Raw genomic sequence first — 15932 nt, 5'->3', positions numbered from 1 at the left:
GCAGCCTGGCCTCCTCTTAGTGCAATGAGTGGTGTCGGTACATTATACTAGTTTTGGATTACTAATTGGACTTTGGGTGCAGCTTAATTGAAAAGTCCATTGAATTTAATAGTAAAAACTGAGAAAGAACGGTGACAAAAGAAAAACTGTGTGTGAACAACTAATAAAAAACGTCCGCTGTTTGCAAAAGACGTAAGAGAAAAATGATCATGTTCATTATTTTGACGCATGCAGCAAAAATGTCTGTTATTCAATACACTGTGTGCATTAGACGTCCATCTTCCCATTGCCATTGCAGTCAGTTAAATCAGACGTTTTTTAAATTAGGAAATTTCAATATTTTCGACGTTGTGTGAACATAGCCTATCCATGTATGAGGAAGTTTTCAAGGAACCATAAAAACACTTTAAATGAAAAATAGACTATAATCTATACCTGTTACAGGTTTTAGCTAAAGGGTAAAAGAGCTAGTCTGTGCTTTTGGCTTCAACTCAGTTGCTCTGTCTTAGTCTATTTGGCATCATTTTTTACTGCCATCAATGACCATCTACTATTGCATTGTGCTGACTGACTTGTACTGTCTATCCTATGATAAAATATCATAATATAAATGAATAATGCTGTATATATATTGATGTACATAGGGGCGTAAAAACTGGAAAAGGGAGACTGCATAAGTTATTAACAGCTTTGGGTTTGACACAAAACATGTTCAAGCCTTAGCAAAAATTTCACTTGAACAAATTATAACGCAGCATCCATAGAGAAAGTGGAGCACCGGGTTGTATGAAAAAACAGAGGTCTTAGCTAGTGTTCAATGTTTTGTAGTCCTGACACCAGTCATGTACGCAATGTCTACTAATTAAATTATATAAATGCCAGGTCAACATTATAATTGGGAATGACATTTGTTAGAACAGGTTAGAGAATCCCACATACTGACATTAACTTTTGCTAGCAAGAATAGAAACATAAATGTTAGCCAGCTATTGAGGATGTCTACAGAAGGTGAACTTTAACGCAGGTTTATTACAAAAGACGATATGATGATAAAGAGTGCAGTATGAATCATTTCAAAGGGAAAACTAAAGAACTAAAAAACTGAAGAACTACCAACATATAATTTTTAAAAAAGGAAAATATCATTCAAAATTGCTTTCATTATAAGGCATAGAATATTTAAAAAACTAATGCTATGTTCCCACTGAGGGAATTTTATTGGGAAAAGATGGCTGTCAATTGATGGGTGCAAATAATGATCATGAACAGTAGTGGAAGCATAGCCTCAAAAACTATTGATTACATACATAAAAAAGTAGCTATTTATAGGTATGCACTTTGATAGTCCCTTGAGACCTACACAGACAAGTGTAGTGAAGTGTCTCATACCACCACCACCAATAAGAAGCCCTATTACTCTTGCAAAATTTAAGTTTTACAGACAACGGTGTCAATGTCTTCTTCAGTCAAAACACTTTTGTGTAAACAATAAATTTTACTCACAAACCAGTTTTAGGCTATGTTCACACCGTCAAAAACAGAGAAAAGGTGGACGATTTTGCTGTTTAAAATAATGTCCATTTTTGCCACGATTTAACTGACTGCAATGGCAATGCATTGAAGTCAATGGAAAGACAAACATCCAATGCGCACAATGTATTGAATAACGGACGTTTTTACCGTGGACGTCAAAATAATGATCATTATTTTCGGACGTCTTTTGCAAACAGCCGACATTTTTTATCAGTAGTTCACACACAGTTTTTCTTTTGTTTCTCAGTTTCTACTATTAAATTCAATGGACTTTTCAATTAAGCCGCACCCAAAGTCCAATTAATAACCTCAAACTAGAATAATGTACAAACACCAGTCATTGCACTAAGTGCAGGCAAGACTGCTAAATGACGTCCGTTTTTTTAGACTCAAAATAACGGACGTCATTTTAAGCGGAGATGAAAAAACGTTGTGTGAACATAGCCATACTCAGTCTTTTTATATATTCTTTTGATTTTATTCTACCAAAAGGCATACTTAGAAGACATAGCATGCTTGACGCTGTAGTGTATTCCAAACTCAGCAGTGCATCCTCCTCCTGAAGCTACATTATGAGGGCATGAGTAAGGAGCATTGTTCCTGTGATGTACTGTCAGGAGGGGGATGCAATGCTGAGTTTGAAACACACATTCGTACTACTATTTCCAGTTTCCTGTTCTGTTGTAGGAAAATAACAACAAAAATACTAACAACATTGTCAGATCCATTACAGCCCCACCAATGGGCTCAAACAGGGACTGTTACATTTCTTTCATTGCATCCACTTTTTTTTTTTCTGGACAAAATTGTGCTAAAATTTAAGTATGAAGAATCTTGCCAGAGGTTGTCTGAGAATTTAAGAATTGGTAACTGTTGTGTTACGGACCTTTATAGATTTTCTTAGGTATTGTCATTATACTGTACCGAACTATACTAATTTTGGTACAGCCACTTATACTCTGTGTAAATGAATGGTTAAAGTTTCCTTTTTGATATGCTGTTTTTGGTATCTTATGCAAGATAAAAGTTGCCAAACACATCACTAAATCACATCAAAGTCACCAAGTAACATCAAAACTTTACCCAATCTTTTATACAGAGTATAAGTAGCTGTACCAAAATTAGTTAGCATGGTACAGTACCTTATTTATGTAGTAAAATTCCTTTAATTGGTCATCAATGAAACTGATTGACATATAGAAAATAAATTAATAACTAGAGATAAATGTAACTTGAGCATGCTTGAATCCGATCTTTGGTATTTGAATACTGGAAGCTGACGAAGTTGGATGCAGCCCTCGAGAGCCCAGCCTATGGCCAAAGGCTGAATCCATGTTTTCAAGAACTCTCTAGGGCTGCATTGAACTTCTTCAGCCACCAGTATTCAAATGCCGAATGATCAGATTCTCATAAATTAATATTTGTTTTTTTAAAGGTCATGCCAAAATGGTTGCTTCTAATCTTTTTCTTCTCTTTAAATGTTTTATACATTGCATCTCTTCATTTTAAACAACTAAAAAAAAGTAAAATGAATAAACATGGCTGTAAATGGTAACCGCTAAGGTAAACACAGCTCCCTGTACTGGGTGGAAGGGGGAGAGGGGAAGGGGCATGGCCTTCATAGCGTGATCTAAAGCACTGTACTCTGACTCAGGAAGTCTGCCTCACCTTACCTTCCAAATCATAGCAGATCCACTTCAGGCTGGGACTTGCATCAGGGGGCTGGACTGTGGAGGTAATCTCTGCATAGCTGTAACCCCTCTCAACCCCAACAGAGAGTGCTGCATTTTATGTGCCCACATCTGCTCTGCTCATTCCTCTATGCTCCCTGCAGTCTCTTTTAGCCCTTGTGTTTTCCATCCTCTCCATTCCTACTATAATGTGCCTGCACTTACACTCAGCTATACACACTGCTGCTATAATGTGCCTGCACTCACATTCAGCTATATACACTGCTGCTATATTGTGCCTGCACTTACACTCAGTTATACACACTGCTGTATAGAAAAGTTTCTGTCACTGTCCTCCTGCACAGCTCTGTGATTCTTACTTCCTGATTGGTCCATGCTGAACACACACCCCTTTCCCACTGCAATCATGTGACCACGCAGACCTCTGACATCAGTCCTGCTTCTCTATTCTAGCCGGTTGAACTACGCTACTGTATTATGGGGATCTGCAGTTCCATCCTGTAACTAAAAACTGCTGCTGTTTTTTTTCAAGTTTATGGCCTTAATATACATTATACTCCATATGCTGATTGCTATACTGTACAGTAACTTATATGACATACTGTATTCAGCTGTTTCTAAATGTTCGTTTCATTTGTTTTACATGTTATTCTGAAAAAAAAGATTATTTTGGGAGTGTGGAACCAATTGTCTGCATTTCAATGATTTCTTTTGGGAAGATCTGTTTTGGTTTAAGAGTGGATTTGGATTACGAGCACAGTCCCGTAACGAATTAAGCTCGTAATCCAAGGCACCACTGTATATAAAATATCTCCATAGAGTATGCATCCAATGCAAAAAAAAAAAAAAAAATTCCCCGCTCTTGCCAAAAAGTGGTTCTTTGCATCTGTTGCAACACATTAGTTTAGCTATTTTACAGTATAAACCACTTGTAAAATATATATTAAAAAACACTATCCTAAGCTAATTTTGAGTTTCATTAAAATTAATGTTCTTTGACTAAAGCCAAGACTTTGATGGTGAGATTTATTTTAAATATTAGTTTTGGTAGAATATAAAATCTGCACACAGTGCCAAAGGGAACTCTATGATGAGCCATCTCTGACGGAGAGTCCTTTGAATGTCTAATAATTACTTTAGACCTTTGTCATTGACCCATTTCATTCCTACCTATCACTGTCATTTTCTTTAGGAAATCTTGGCAGCTTTGACATTAATGATTTATATTTTTGCAGTGTTAAATGATGCAAAAGAAAGTAATTTCCCTGTTTTAAAACAATAGCATATTTATCAAGTAAGACTTTACTTTATCTAAGAGCTCTTTTAAAACTAAATTACAATTTAATGGTAGTAGAAAAACTACTGGCGAAAATCACATGAAAATAACTTGGTAGGAAATGTAAATTCCTTTGTATTGATACATCATGAAAACCATAGTAGTTTTATTGCTTTAATTTTTTAATCATATGGAAAGTTTTTCAATCCTTGTATCTGAATAAAAATAACATAACATGTTTTTTGGTACCATATTTTGCACCTGACTATCAGAGATGATCGAACAGCAGAAAATCTTAGGTTCTATAGAACTCGAACCTTGTCGAACCTTACGCATTTGATTCCCGATGCCTTTCTGGTCCGTGGGGAAGGAGGAGACAGCCTGGGTACCGCATAGAGTCCCGGGATTCTAGGCGGTACCCAGGCCGCCTCCTCCTTCCCCTTGGATCGGGAAGGCATCGGGAATCAAATCCGGAAGGTTCGACAAGGTTCGAGTTCTATAGAACCTAAGATTTTCAGCTGTTCGATCATCTCTACTTACTATGAAGCACAATTTTAATGTGGACAACTGTAAACCGAACACAAATATGTTATACTCAAAAACTTCCCTGGTGGTCTAAAACAGTGTGTGTGTGTGTGTGTGTGTGTGTGTGTGTGTGTGAAGTAGTGGGGGATGCCTTTTTCCCCATAGTAACCAACCACAATTCAGGTTTTATAGCCAGTGTTAAGTGAGCATGCTCAGGGTGCTCAACTGAGTTTGATGCTTGACCAAGCACCCCATGGTGCTCAGGTAAAGGTGACACCTCAACTTCAATAACTGAAGGCATTTTTAAACGGAATATACAAACGTTAGAAGGAAACAATGTCATGGGTTTTTGGCATACCACTGGAGTTCTAATGGATCTTGCAGGCATTTTTTTGTGCTAATTTTTGTACATGTACATACAAATATCATTTAAATATCCCTTTAAGGGAAGAAAAATACAAAAATTAGAACAGAAAAATGTAAAAGGTTAACCAGGCACCCTCTGCTCTACTGATCAGGGGGAACCTACTTAAATGCTTGAGTCTCTTATTAATTTCAATGGGGTTTATTACTCGAGTTGTGCATTAGAGCATTAAATAAATTTCTCAACTTGGGCATTTTAGTGCTTGTTTAACACTAATGGAGCTCTGGTAAAATGAAACCTGAGCTGTAATTGATTGAAGTGGGAAAAAAAGGATGAGACCACTATATACATCTCATGAAATAGTATTACAAAGGTATGTTACTATGAAAAGCTAATAATTTTACACCATATATCTCAGGATATGTTACAAGAATATGTGTTTACCACTGAAAACCATACAACCCAGTCCTAAGAGAATCTTTCTATGCAGCCCTAGCCTAAAACAAAAAGTTGAGGGATAGATGCTAATGGTTTACAAGAGATTTCTTGGCACTCTCTTAATATAATGTCTTCCGACAAATCACTTTACTCATAAGGAGAAAGTTGTTTCGGCCAAAAAAACTAAAGATTTCTTTATATTCCTACAGTATATACAGTGCATCTTATGTGCTTCCAAATATTTGCTGCAGGGAATGCTTGTAGATTATATCCTCAAAATATCCACATACTATGTCTGATAGAAGAGAATACTTTTTCCAGATTCCAAATTCAAAGGTTGCCTATCGTTTCATGTTGGTGGAAGGATATCCTGTAAAAACCCTGCCGGTGCACTGTTTTTTTTTAGGAACACGCTGGATGTCTTCCGGAAGCGCCATTGACTCAATGCACTCATTGACTCAGAAATTAGTGCCCGAACAGACTTTTTACAGCATATCCTGCCACTGGCAGCACATGATAGGTACCCTTTAAGGTATATGGAGATACACTACGAGCCTAAGGGTACAAACACACACACCGTATCCGCAGTGGATTTCACGCTGAGAATTCACAGTGAAATCCGCTGCAGATCCCTTGCTGGTCATTTTCAATGAAAATACATACTCGCAGTGGGATGTCAGTCTTACCTTCTCAATGCTCCGGCTTGCTTCGGGGGTTCCCGGTTGGACTTCCCGCTCAACCAATTAGTGTGCTGCCCCGCCGCAGCCACTGATTGGCTGAGCAGGATGTCAAGTCGCTGGGAGCCCCAGAAGTAAGCCAGAGTGTGGTGCAGGTAACGTATACTCCGGCATGTGTGTGTGTGTGTGGGGGGGGGGTTAACAGGGCTGTCACTTACATGCTAGTAGTGGGATGTCAATCCCGCTCCGAGTATGTATTCTTATTGAAAATGACAGGCAAGGGATCTGCAGCAAATTTTGCAGCAAATTTGCAGCATTAAATCCCCTGCTGATCGATTGTGTGTGTTTGTACCCTTAAAAATACTGTGAATTTGTGATGTATAAGCTGTAGTTCTGTACTAAACTTGCAAAGAGATTGAGATCTTCATTTGAGGACTTTGTTGTATAAACAACATAAATCAACTATTCCATTAAGATTTATTAGGGATTTCACTCCCATTTTTTTTTTTTTTGTTATTTGAACTCATGGTTACATGCGATATATATATATATATATATATATATATATATATATATATATATATATATATATAAAATTATACTATTATGCACCTGCTTATGGACAAAAAAGTACATAAGCAAAGAATCTGGAATACCATGGATCAGAATGAGATAAAATATAGCTGAGTTTGTTATTTATCAGGATGCTTAGCTATTGCAATTTCCATTTTTATTCTGCTCGGTCTCTAGAGAACTAAAATATAACATGCAAATATTTTAGCACTTAAAGAATTCTTTCTATCTATTCTTAAAACAGTAATGGAGGGTATGGAAATGTGGAAGCTTTCCTATATTTTATGCAAAAATGTGGGAGAAATTACCATAGTTGTTGTCGTAAAAGATGATGAATTTCTGCCAGGCATATTCCGTGACGACTCTTAAGATAACATCATTCAGATAGACTGGGGGGCGGACAGACAATGTATAGTCATCAATCCTGTTGCTCCTGTTGAGCCCACAACTACTTCTTGGCGTCCTCGCTGTGGATCGTTGCATGAAAAGATGAGGAATATGCATAGCATCTGCCAGCGCTTGCAGAGACCCTGCTGATGCACATCCGATAGAGCTGACAAGGGCCAATATGCCTTGGTTCATAAGGTCACAAGCTGAAAAAAAACAAAATTATATTTGAGATGACATTGACACATGCATTTGGCATTACTTGTACTGCAAATGTCTGACACAAACATGCAAAATTTAATTAGGTATACAGTCTGCAAATCTTGATAAATATGCTATAGCATGGAAGGTTTTCCATTTAAATGTACTTTTAATGACTGGTTTAGATTTACTGCTTCTCTGTTTACATGTCAAAATGAATCTTAAATAGATGTTTAAAAAAAAAAAAAAAAAAAAAAAAAGTAGCATAGCTAAAACATATGTAGCTTATAACTAACAAGCTCCACTTTAGAATGTAAGCATGTATGTATGTATGTATGTTCATGACTAACACCTTCTGCACTTTGTTACTGTCAGGCTTCATGTACTGCACCACACTGAGTCTTTATAGGCTTGTAATATGCAGGGTAAGGCACTCTATGTTCTACTGTGCTACACTCCATAAGGTGTTGCAGAAGAAATGCTTCTAGGTAAGAATACTTTTTACTCATTGTTAAAATCCTTTGACTAACTGTGCCAGCACCATCTCCATCACAAGAGGCTGGTGCTGCCATTGCTGTGACACATGTGTGCGGAGTGAGGGCTATGGAAATTTGTACATAAGTACAAGTACATAAGCATTGCTGGAATGGAGAAGGATTGGATAGAAGCACCATAGGCCCCACTTCTTTGACATCACATTAAAGATTTCCTTTCAAGAGAATAAAAAAAGCAGACAACATTTGTAGAGAAAACATAGAACGGTACGAGCAATTCAGATGTGACAGATCCACTTTAAGGCCGTGTTCACATGGTGTAAGAGACCGGCCGTTCTGTGACTTGGCTGGGTCACAGAGTGGCCGGTCTCTGAAAAGATCATTCTGGCCGGTACTGCAGTACCAGCCGGATGATATTTCTGCCCGCAGAGTTCTGATGCATTAGAACTCCCCACAGCACGCTATGAAGTTTGCGGCCGCAGCCACTCGCTTCATAGTGTGCACTGACAGGGTTTTCTACGGTCGTTATTCACCGCTAGGGATCCCGGTCAGAGCGTATACTATGTGTATACACTCAGGCTGGGATCCCATAGACACCCAGCCAGTGTATTTTCTCGCATACGAAATACGAAAAAATATGTTGTGTGAACGTAGCCTAAGATTGCTTTTGGTTTAATTGTATATTTATTCATCTTTTTTGCATTTGTTGAATTTTTGCACTATACTGGAGCAGTGATGGATCTATATTAATTTGATTATTTTTATTTTAGATTATGTAGTATAATTTTACAGTAACTATACAATAACATTTGTTTGGTCTGTACGTAGATTGAAAACCTGTCTTCATCATATCCAGGTGATACTGGCAGACATCTTATTAAGTATATAAAGCTATGTCTCTTAATTAGATGACTTATGCCAACACTTGGTGGTGGGGGGGGGGGGAGGTATACCCATGAAGCAGTAGAATAAGCTGGCAGTAGGTCACCTGCTGTTGTTTATGCTGCTCTATGCCATGAAAACTTATGCCAACATTTTATGCTTTTTTTATTGTAAAAAGCTTTTTTTATTTTTTTAGTATCAACTGAGACAGAAACTCTTCAGAATGAAAACTCCCTGCATGTGACAATGTTGCCTTGGTAACTAGATTTCTAAGTATCCATCATTTGTATTTAACATACTTCAGCGTGTAAATGATCTATAGACACCATCATAATAACTTCAGAAGTGGCATCTTTACTATATGCTATTTTAGATTAAAATCTATATATTTTTTTCCGATCATGTGATCAGGGCCTGCCTTAGGGGTGTGCAACCACACAGGGTACATTACCAAAAGGGAGTGAACTCTTATTCAGCATTAAAAAAACATGGCCACTTTCTTTCAGAGACAGCATTAGGCTACGTTCACACAGAGCAAAAGGAGCGGATTACGCAAGGAAATATTTCCGCCTGAAATCAACTGACGCTGAATTCCGAGCAGAATATAAGCAGAATGCAAGCAGAATCCCTGCGTATTCTGCTAGGAAAGTGTTCAGCTCGTAATCAGCTCTTGACAAATTCAGCGCGGAATACTCGAGGAATCCGCGCTGAATCCGCATGCATTCAGCGCTGAAATTCAGCGAGTATTTGGTGAGTAAACTAGACTATACCAGAACATATACTAGAATCCTCCTCCCCCCCTTTTCCCCATTTCCGCGCTGATTCAGAGAGTAATTTCCGCTTGTATTACGCTTGTATTCCGCGCTGAATCCGCGCTGAATCCGCGCTGAAACAGAAAATCAGAGCCCCATTGATTTGTATAGGCTTCTGCTAGCGGAAGAATGAACATGTTCATTCTTCTGGCGGAAAGCGGATTAGTTCAGTGCGGAAATTCCACTGTGTGAACTGCAGAGCAGAATTTCCATTCAACACAATGGAAATTAGCTCTGCACCTATTTTAACGGCTGAAATTTCAGCGCTGATTCAGCGCAGAAATTCAGCTGCTTTTGCTCAGTGGGAACGAGCCCTTACTCCTGTATTGAGTTTGGGTGGGGTTTTAAAACTTAATTCCATTGAAGTGAATGTAGCTTAATTGCACCTGAACTGGAGACAAAAGTTGTGTTGTCTCTGGAAAAAAAAGGCCATGTTTTTCGCTGGATAACTCTTTTAACTACAAACACGCCTAATGACATGCTTATAGTTAAATAGGGCAGCGCTTTTGAAACAGTGAGACGCAGGAGGGTCCCTGTCTGTGCAGACATCACCATACAGCAAGGGCTCCAGGCAGAGACTACAGGCAGAGTAGCGGTTCTGTATTGTCTGTGCTTTCAGTGTGCAAAGGACCTGCAATGATGTCATGATAATGGTCACATGACCAGGATCTTCCAGGTCCTTTACCAAGGAGGCAGTATACTATTGGTCATTTTTTATTATTATTATTATTATTATTATTATTATTATTATTATTAGATGAGCGAACCGTTCAAAAGTTTGGTTCGCAGGTTAGCCGAATTTTAATGTGCCAAAGAACCACACCACACCACAGAAGATGCCAAGATGGGACCAGAGAGCCACCAAGAGACACCGGGGGAGGAGCGGACAGGTGAGAATGTTTATTTATTTATTTATTTTGACATGAAAAGCATCATCTTCCCAAACCCCTCCGAACTTTGCAGAAAGTGTTTGTGTTTTTTTTGTTGTTGTTGCTGCTGCTGGGTACAGGTGGCTCGGTTTGGTCATCTCTAATTATTATTATTATTTTTTGCATAAGTTATTATAAAATTCCTTTTTTTTTTTTCTTGAATGGAGAACTCCACCTGATCTTTCACTAATGAATTAAGACTTTCATCCAATACTGTGCATAGTAAGTGGATATTCCAACTAATAAATTTAGGAGCTTACAAAACACATACTTATATTGGGAGGGCTACTGTGCTTGGCTTACGTCCAGCTCATAAACAATGAATTTCTAAAAGCTACTGCAAGAAAAGAAAGTAAGTGATACATCAGTGAAATAGAGGTTTTTGTCACTAATTTATGCTGCCCTCATTTTTGTACCTTCACTATTGGTCACAGAACGGCCGGTCTCGGAAAATATAATCCTGGCAAGTACTGTAGTACAGGTCGGATAATATTTAGCACCGCAGAGTTCTGATCCAGGTGCATCCGTGCACGCCCCCATCAGAACTCTCCACTGCACGCTATGGAGCACTCCATAGTGTGCACTGACAGTTTTCTACGGTGCCGTTAGAGATCCCGGACGGAGTGTATTCCATGTTTATACACTCCGGACGGGATTTCCTCAGCCTGCAACACAACGTAAGTACTGCACTAATCATGGCCATTGCAACAATATTGCAACTTACGTTGTGTGAACATAGCCTTAAGACTATCTACTTTTATTTTTCCATACCTTCCCATTTCTCTCTCATTTCCCCAAACTTCAACTTGTTGACTGTTTGGCTTCATAGAAGTCATAGGAAAACACTGTATTAGGCCATGTTCACATGCTGTAAGAGACCTTCCGTTCCGTTCTCTGAAAAGATCATCCCGATGATCTTTAGCCCTGCAGAGTTCTGATGCGGGTGCATCTGTGTGCCGCTCGCTCCACAGTGTGCACTGACATGGGTTTCATGTTAGTTGTTTGCGGCGCTGCGAGAGATTCCGACCGGAGCGTATACTATGTGTATACGCTCCGACCGGGATCCTATAGGCAGTAAAGGCACGTATATTTTTGTAACAGTCGGTTTTACGAAAATATACGTTGTGTGAACATAGCCTCACAGCTTATAAACATTTAATAGGTGTCATATTTTTGTACATTGCTTCATTTACAGACATAAAATAAAAATCTAGTACTATTCTTATAGGCAGTGAATACTACCCATCATCATAGTATAAGGAATGAAATATGATGAGCCAGCAATAGGATCAGAGATGTGTGCACAGAGTGAAGACTAACTCAACTGGTCCAATCTCACTGAAAAGTTGCTGTATCAAAAGCTGTAAAAAAAAAAAAAAGTCACTGCTAGTTATGATAAAAAAAAGGTCAGTGTATCACAGCTTGCTGTGTATGAGGCTTAGTCCAACCAGACAAACTGTTCATGCTGATCCTGTGCACTGCCAAAGTATATGCGTTACCAGTACAGCAAGTAATTTGCTGAGCAGGTATTTCTTGCATGTCTGCCAAGTGTGTGATTTATTTGTAAATTTGAGCCTATGAATGTTGTTAGTTTTTCTTTTTTTCTGGCACCAACTACTTTAATGTTTAATGGTTGATCGGTATAAGCATTAACTTTTCATTCTTCATAAATAAGTGTTGATTGTATATTTTATAACTGTTTAATCTTGGATGGGGTGACTTATAATGACTAGGCCATGTTCACATGGCGTGAGACACCAGCTGGTGACAGAAAAGATCATCTCGAATGATCTTTGCTGTCGCTCATTTCGGATGCGGGCGCATCTGTGCACACTCGCATTCCGAATTCCCATCTACACACAATGGAGTGTGCGTCCAGAGCCGCACACTCCATTGTGTGAACTAACAGGGTTTTGACATGTCAGTTTCTTGTAGCGCCGCTAGGGATCCCGGGCGGGGTGTATAACATTTGTATACACTCCGGCCAGGATTCCAAGGAAGGCAGCACTACGTAAGCTACTTAGCAATCACATTTGAAAAATATTTTTATTCTTGCTCTGTAGTAATTATTATGGTGCAAAAAATAAATAACTTTTTTTCTGCTCAATTTCTTTTGTACAGCCTCTAAGTTTGCTGTGTGACCTCTGTTTTCTCAATATACTTGTACCATAGTCCATTTAATTGTCTCCAGCCTACTCTTATGTTTTTTTTTTCTTTTTTCACAGCCTGTATGAGCTGCCCTCCAAGGATTTTCTCTCCCCTGTCCATAACCAGTGCTAGTATTTAATTCTCAACTGCTGCTTTTCCTAACAATCAGAGCACAAAGTTGATCTGACAGATTTACCTTTTCTTTCTCTGAGTACCAGCTAAACAGTATGAAATTGTTAATGAAGAACTTACATTTACTTATTTTGTATATATTAAATGAAATACAGATATACTGGAAATAGTATTGAAATACACATTGCTATCATTTCCAGACATTCCCTTCTATAGCATGCAGCCCTATAGCACTATTCCCTACCACTGGTATCTCCCTTGCAGCAGGTAGCCAGAGTTAATTTAGCTTAAACATACTGTAGATACAAAGAAACATACAAGATTGTTGGCAGAAAAAGACCACTGGGTCCATCTAGTCTGTCGTTTTAGTATTTCCCTTCTTATTATCTTAGGATACATATATGTATATACCAGGAAGGTTCAAATTCTATTGTAGATTTACCAACTACATCTGCTGGAAGTTTGCTCCAAGCATCTACTACTCTTTCAGTAATATTTTCTCCTGTTGCTTCTGATCTTTCCCCCAACTAACCTCTCACCATATCCTCTTGTTCGTGAGTTATTTATTTTTTTCTAAAAACAGTTCCCTCCTGAACCCTATTTAGTCCTTTAGCATACTTTTCCATAGGTTTCCATCATGTTCCCCCTTTCCATTCTTTCCTCCAGACTATACAGATTCAAATCTTTGTTTTTCCTGTTTTATGCCAGACAGCGTCCACCATTTTTGTAGCCCGTCTTTTCACCCGTTCTATTTTATCAATATCCTTTTTTTACGTGAGGTCTCGAGAACTGGGCACAGTATTCCAGATGTGGTCTCACTAGCTTGTTTCACAGATATTTTTTCTTAAGAAGGAATTTTACAAAAGTGACAAAAAAAAAAAAAAATCCTTTTTCTATAAAAATCTGTGTGGAGCCGTTTCAGTTCTTGGAAGTCAGATCAACTACTACATCTTAGTCTCCAAGTACCATCAAGAGACCTAAACATGGCTTGGCTTATTCCAATGTATCTTTTTAAGTGACCTAGTAACATTTGTGAGAACATGTATGGTATTTAAAAGTCTCAGATACTGCATTTTTATATAACACATAATTCCCCTCATTGCTCATGTTACATAGTATTTCCGCAAAAAATATTGTATTTCTGTCAAAAACAAAATATATTTGTCATCTGGATTAAAATGCTGAAATTTTAAGCTTGATAATGCACAACAGAAGAACAAGAAACCTGTTGTTTTTTTTTAAAAGACACATTTTAAATAGAGTGAAACTGCATGCACTTTTTTTCTAGATGTTTTTTTTCATTAACAAATTCATTTTGGCTTGGCACCTCTTAAAATTAGATCTGTTGTCTCTTTCCATCAGTAATTTGGGATATTTTGTTCTGATATTTGCTAAATGCATGCCCGGTTGCTGTTTGATGACTATAAAAAGGAATTGGTAATCATTGTGACCCAGAATTATCAAAATGTACAAAACACAAGCCAGTGTAAACTAACATCCAATCACATCTCAGCTTACATCTCTGGTAAAATGGAAAATGTGATGGGCACTTTACATCAGTTTCAATTTTATACACTTTGATAAATCTGGACCATATCTAAACCTCAAAGAAACGTGAAGAGTAGAGAATCCCTGCTAAAACTATAGCCAGTTGCCAGCAGTGGAAGGCTATGTTCCCAGTATGTAAAAACAACGACTGTTGTTTATCGAAACGGCTGTGTCAAACAACAGCCGATGTCTTACATGTTCATCCAGTGACTCTGCAGTATCGACCGAATAAACATCATTTTATTTTAATTTGAATGCATGCACATTTGGGTGTTCCTGCACTCCAATTAACCATTGACCTCAAAACAATTTTTAGCTGTGAGAACAGACTGTGAACAACGGCTGTTGTTCACATTCTGCTGGGTTGAAATAATTGATAAGATTCTACAGAGTGTATTCTTTTTTTTTTATAAGAATGGCCATTGTTATAATTGGAAATTATGGCCGTTCTTGTAAAAAAAAGAATACACAGTGTAAGCATAGCCTAAAGCAGTGCTTCTCAAACTGTGAGGCGGGCCTCACCAGTGAGGCGCCACCTAGTTGTTGGTGAGGCCCAGCTGGGGAGGCAGTTTTCACAAAATCATCTATGATCTCAATTTTAGCGACATTATTAATTTATTTTGTACTTACTTTATTAGCATATAGATCTTAGGAGACAGGTGAAAGTTAGCCGTAGCATGATTTTCAGCTTTTAAATCTACTTTCACCACAGATACTGAGGCCCAGGCACCCTCTTGGTCAGTCTGGTGAGGCCCAGGCATTGCCTTGGTCTGTTTGGTGAGGCTCCAATAGAAAAAGTTTGAGAAGCACTGGCCTAAAGCACACACTTTAAAGCTATGTTTCCACACAGTATTTTTGCACAGTATTTTGCAACCAAAACCAAGAGTGGATTGAAAACACAGAAAGGGTATGTTGAGACACTGTTAAAATTGAGTGGACAGCTGCCATTTAACGGCAAATAACAGCAGTTGTTTGAAAATAACAGCTGTTATTAAATGGCAGCCATCCACTCAATTTCAACAGTGTGTGAACATAGTCTTTCTGTGTTTTTAATCCACTTCCGGTCTTGGTTGCAAAATACTGAGCGAAAATACTGTATGGGGAGATAGCCTAAGGATCAGTGTCGGACTAGGGTATCTGGGCCCACCAGAGGAAATAATCCTGGGGGCCCACCAATGAAGAACCAGTGAGAAAAGACATGTCAGTCCTAAAGCTGGGGGGGGCACCGGAGGATTCTACGGTCCTCTGGTGGGCCAGTCCAACACTGCTAAGGATTTACTTGTCAGTTGGACCACACTAGAGCTAGAGGATTAGGACGAGCA

The 15932-nt window shown here is 38.4% G+C and overlaps 1 protein-coding gene across 1 annotated transcript in view; it reads right to left on the bottom strand.

Moving 5' to 3' along the window:
* Positions 1-15932, bottom strand: part of GRID2 (glutamate ionotropic receptor delta type subunit 2) — a 797500-nt gene that overhangs the window by 433391 nt on the left and 348177 nt on the right. The window contains exon 3 of the mRNA XM_069976784.1: positions 7386-7670. Within this exon, the coding sequence (XP_069832885.1) occupies positions 7386-7670 (285 nt within the window). The remainder of the gene's footprint in view (positions 1-7385; positions 7671-15932) is intronic.

Source organism: Dendropsophus ebraccatus, chromosome 7, assembly GCF_027789765.1.
Source record: "Dendropsophus ebraccatus isolate aDenEbr1 chromosome 7, aDenEbr1.pat, whole genome shotgun sequence".
NCBI classification, from domain to species: domain Eukaryota; kingdom Metazoa; phylum Chordata; class Amphibia; order Anura; family Hylidae; genus Dendropsophus; species Dendropsophus ebraccatus.
This window is presented reverse-complemented; position numbering and strand designations above follow the sequence as displayed.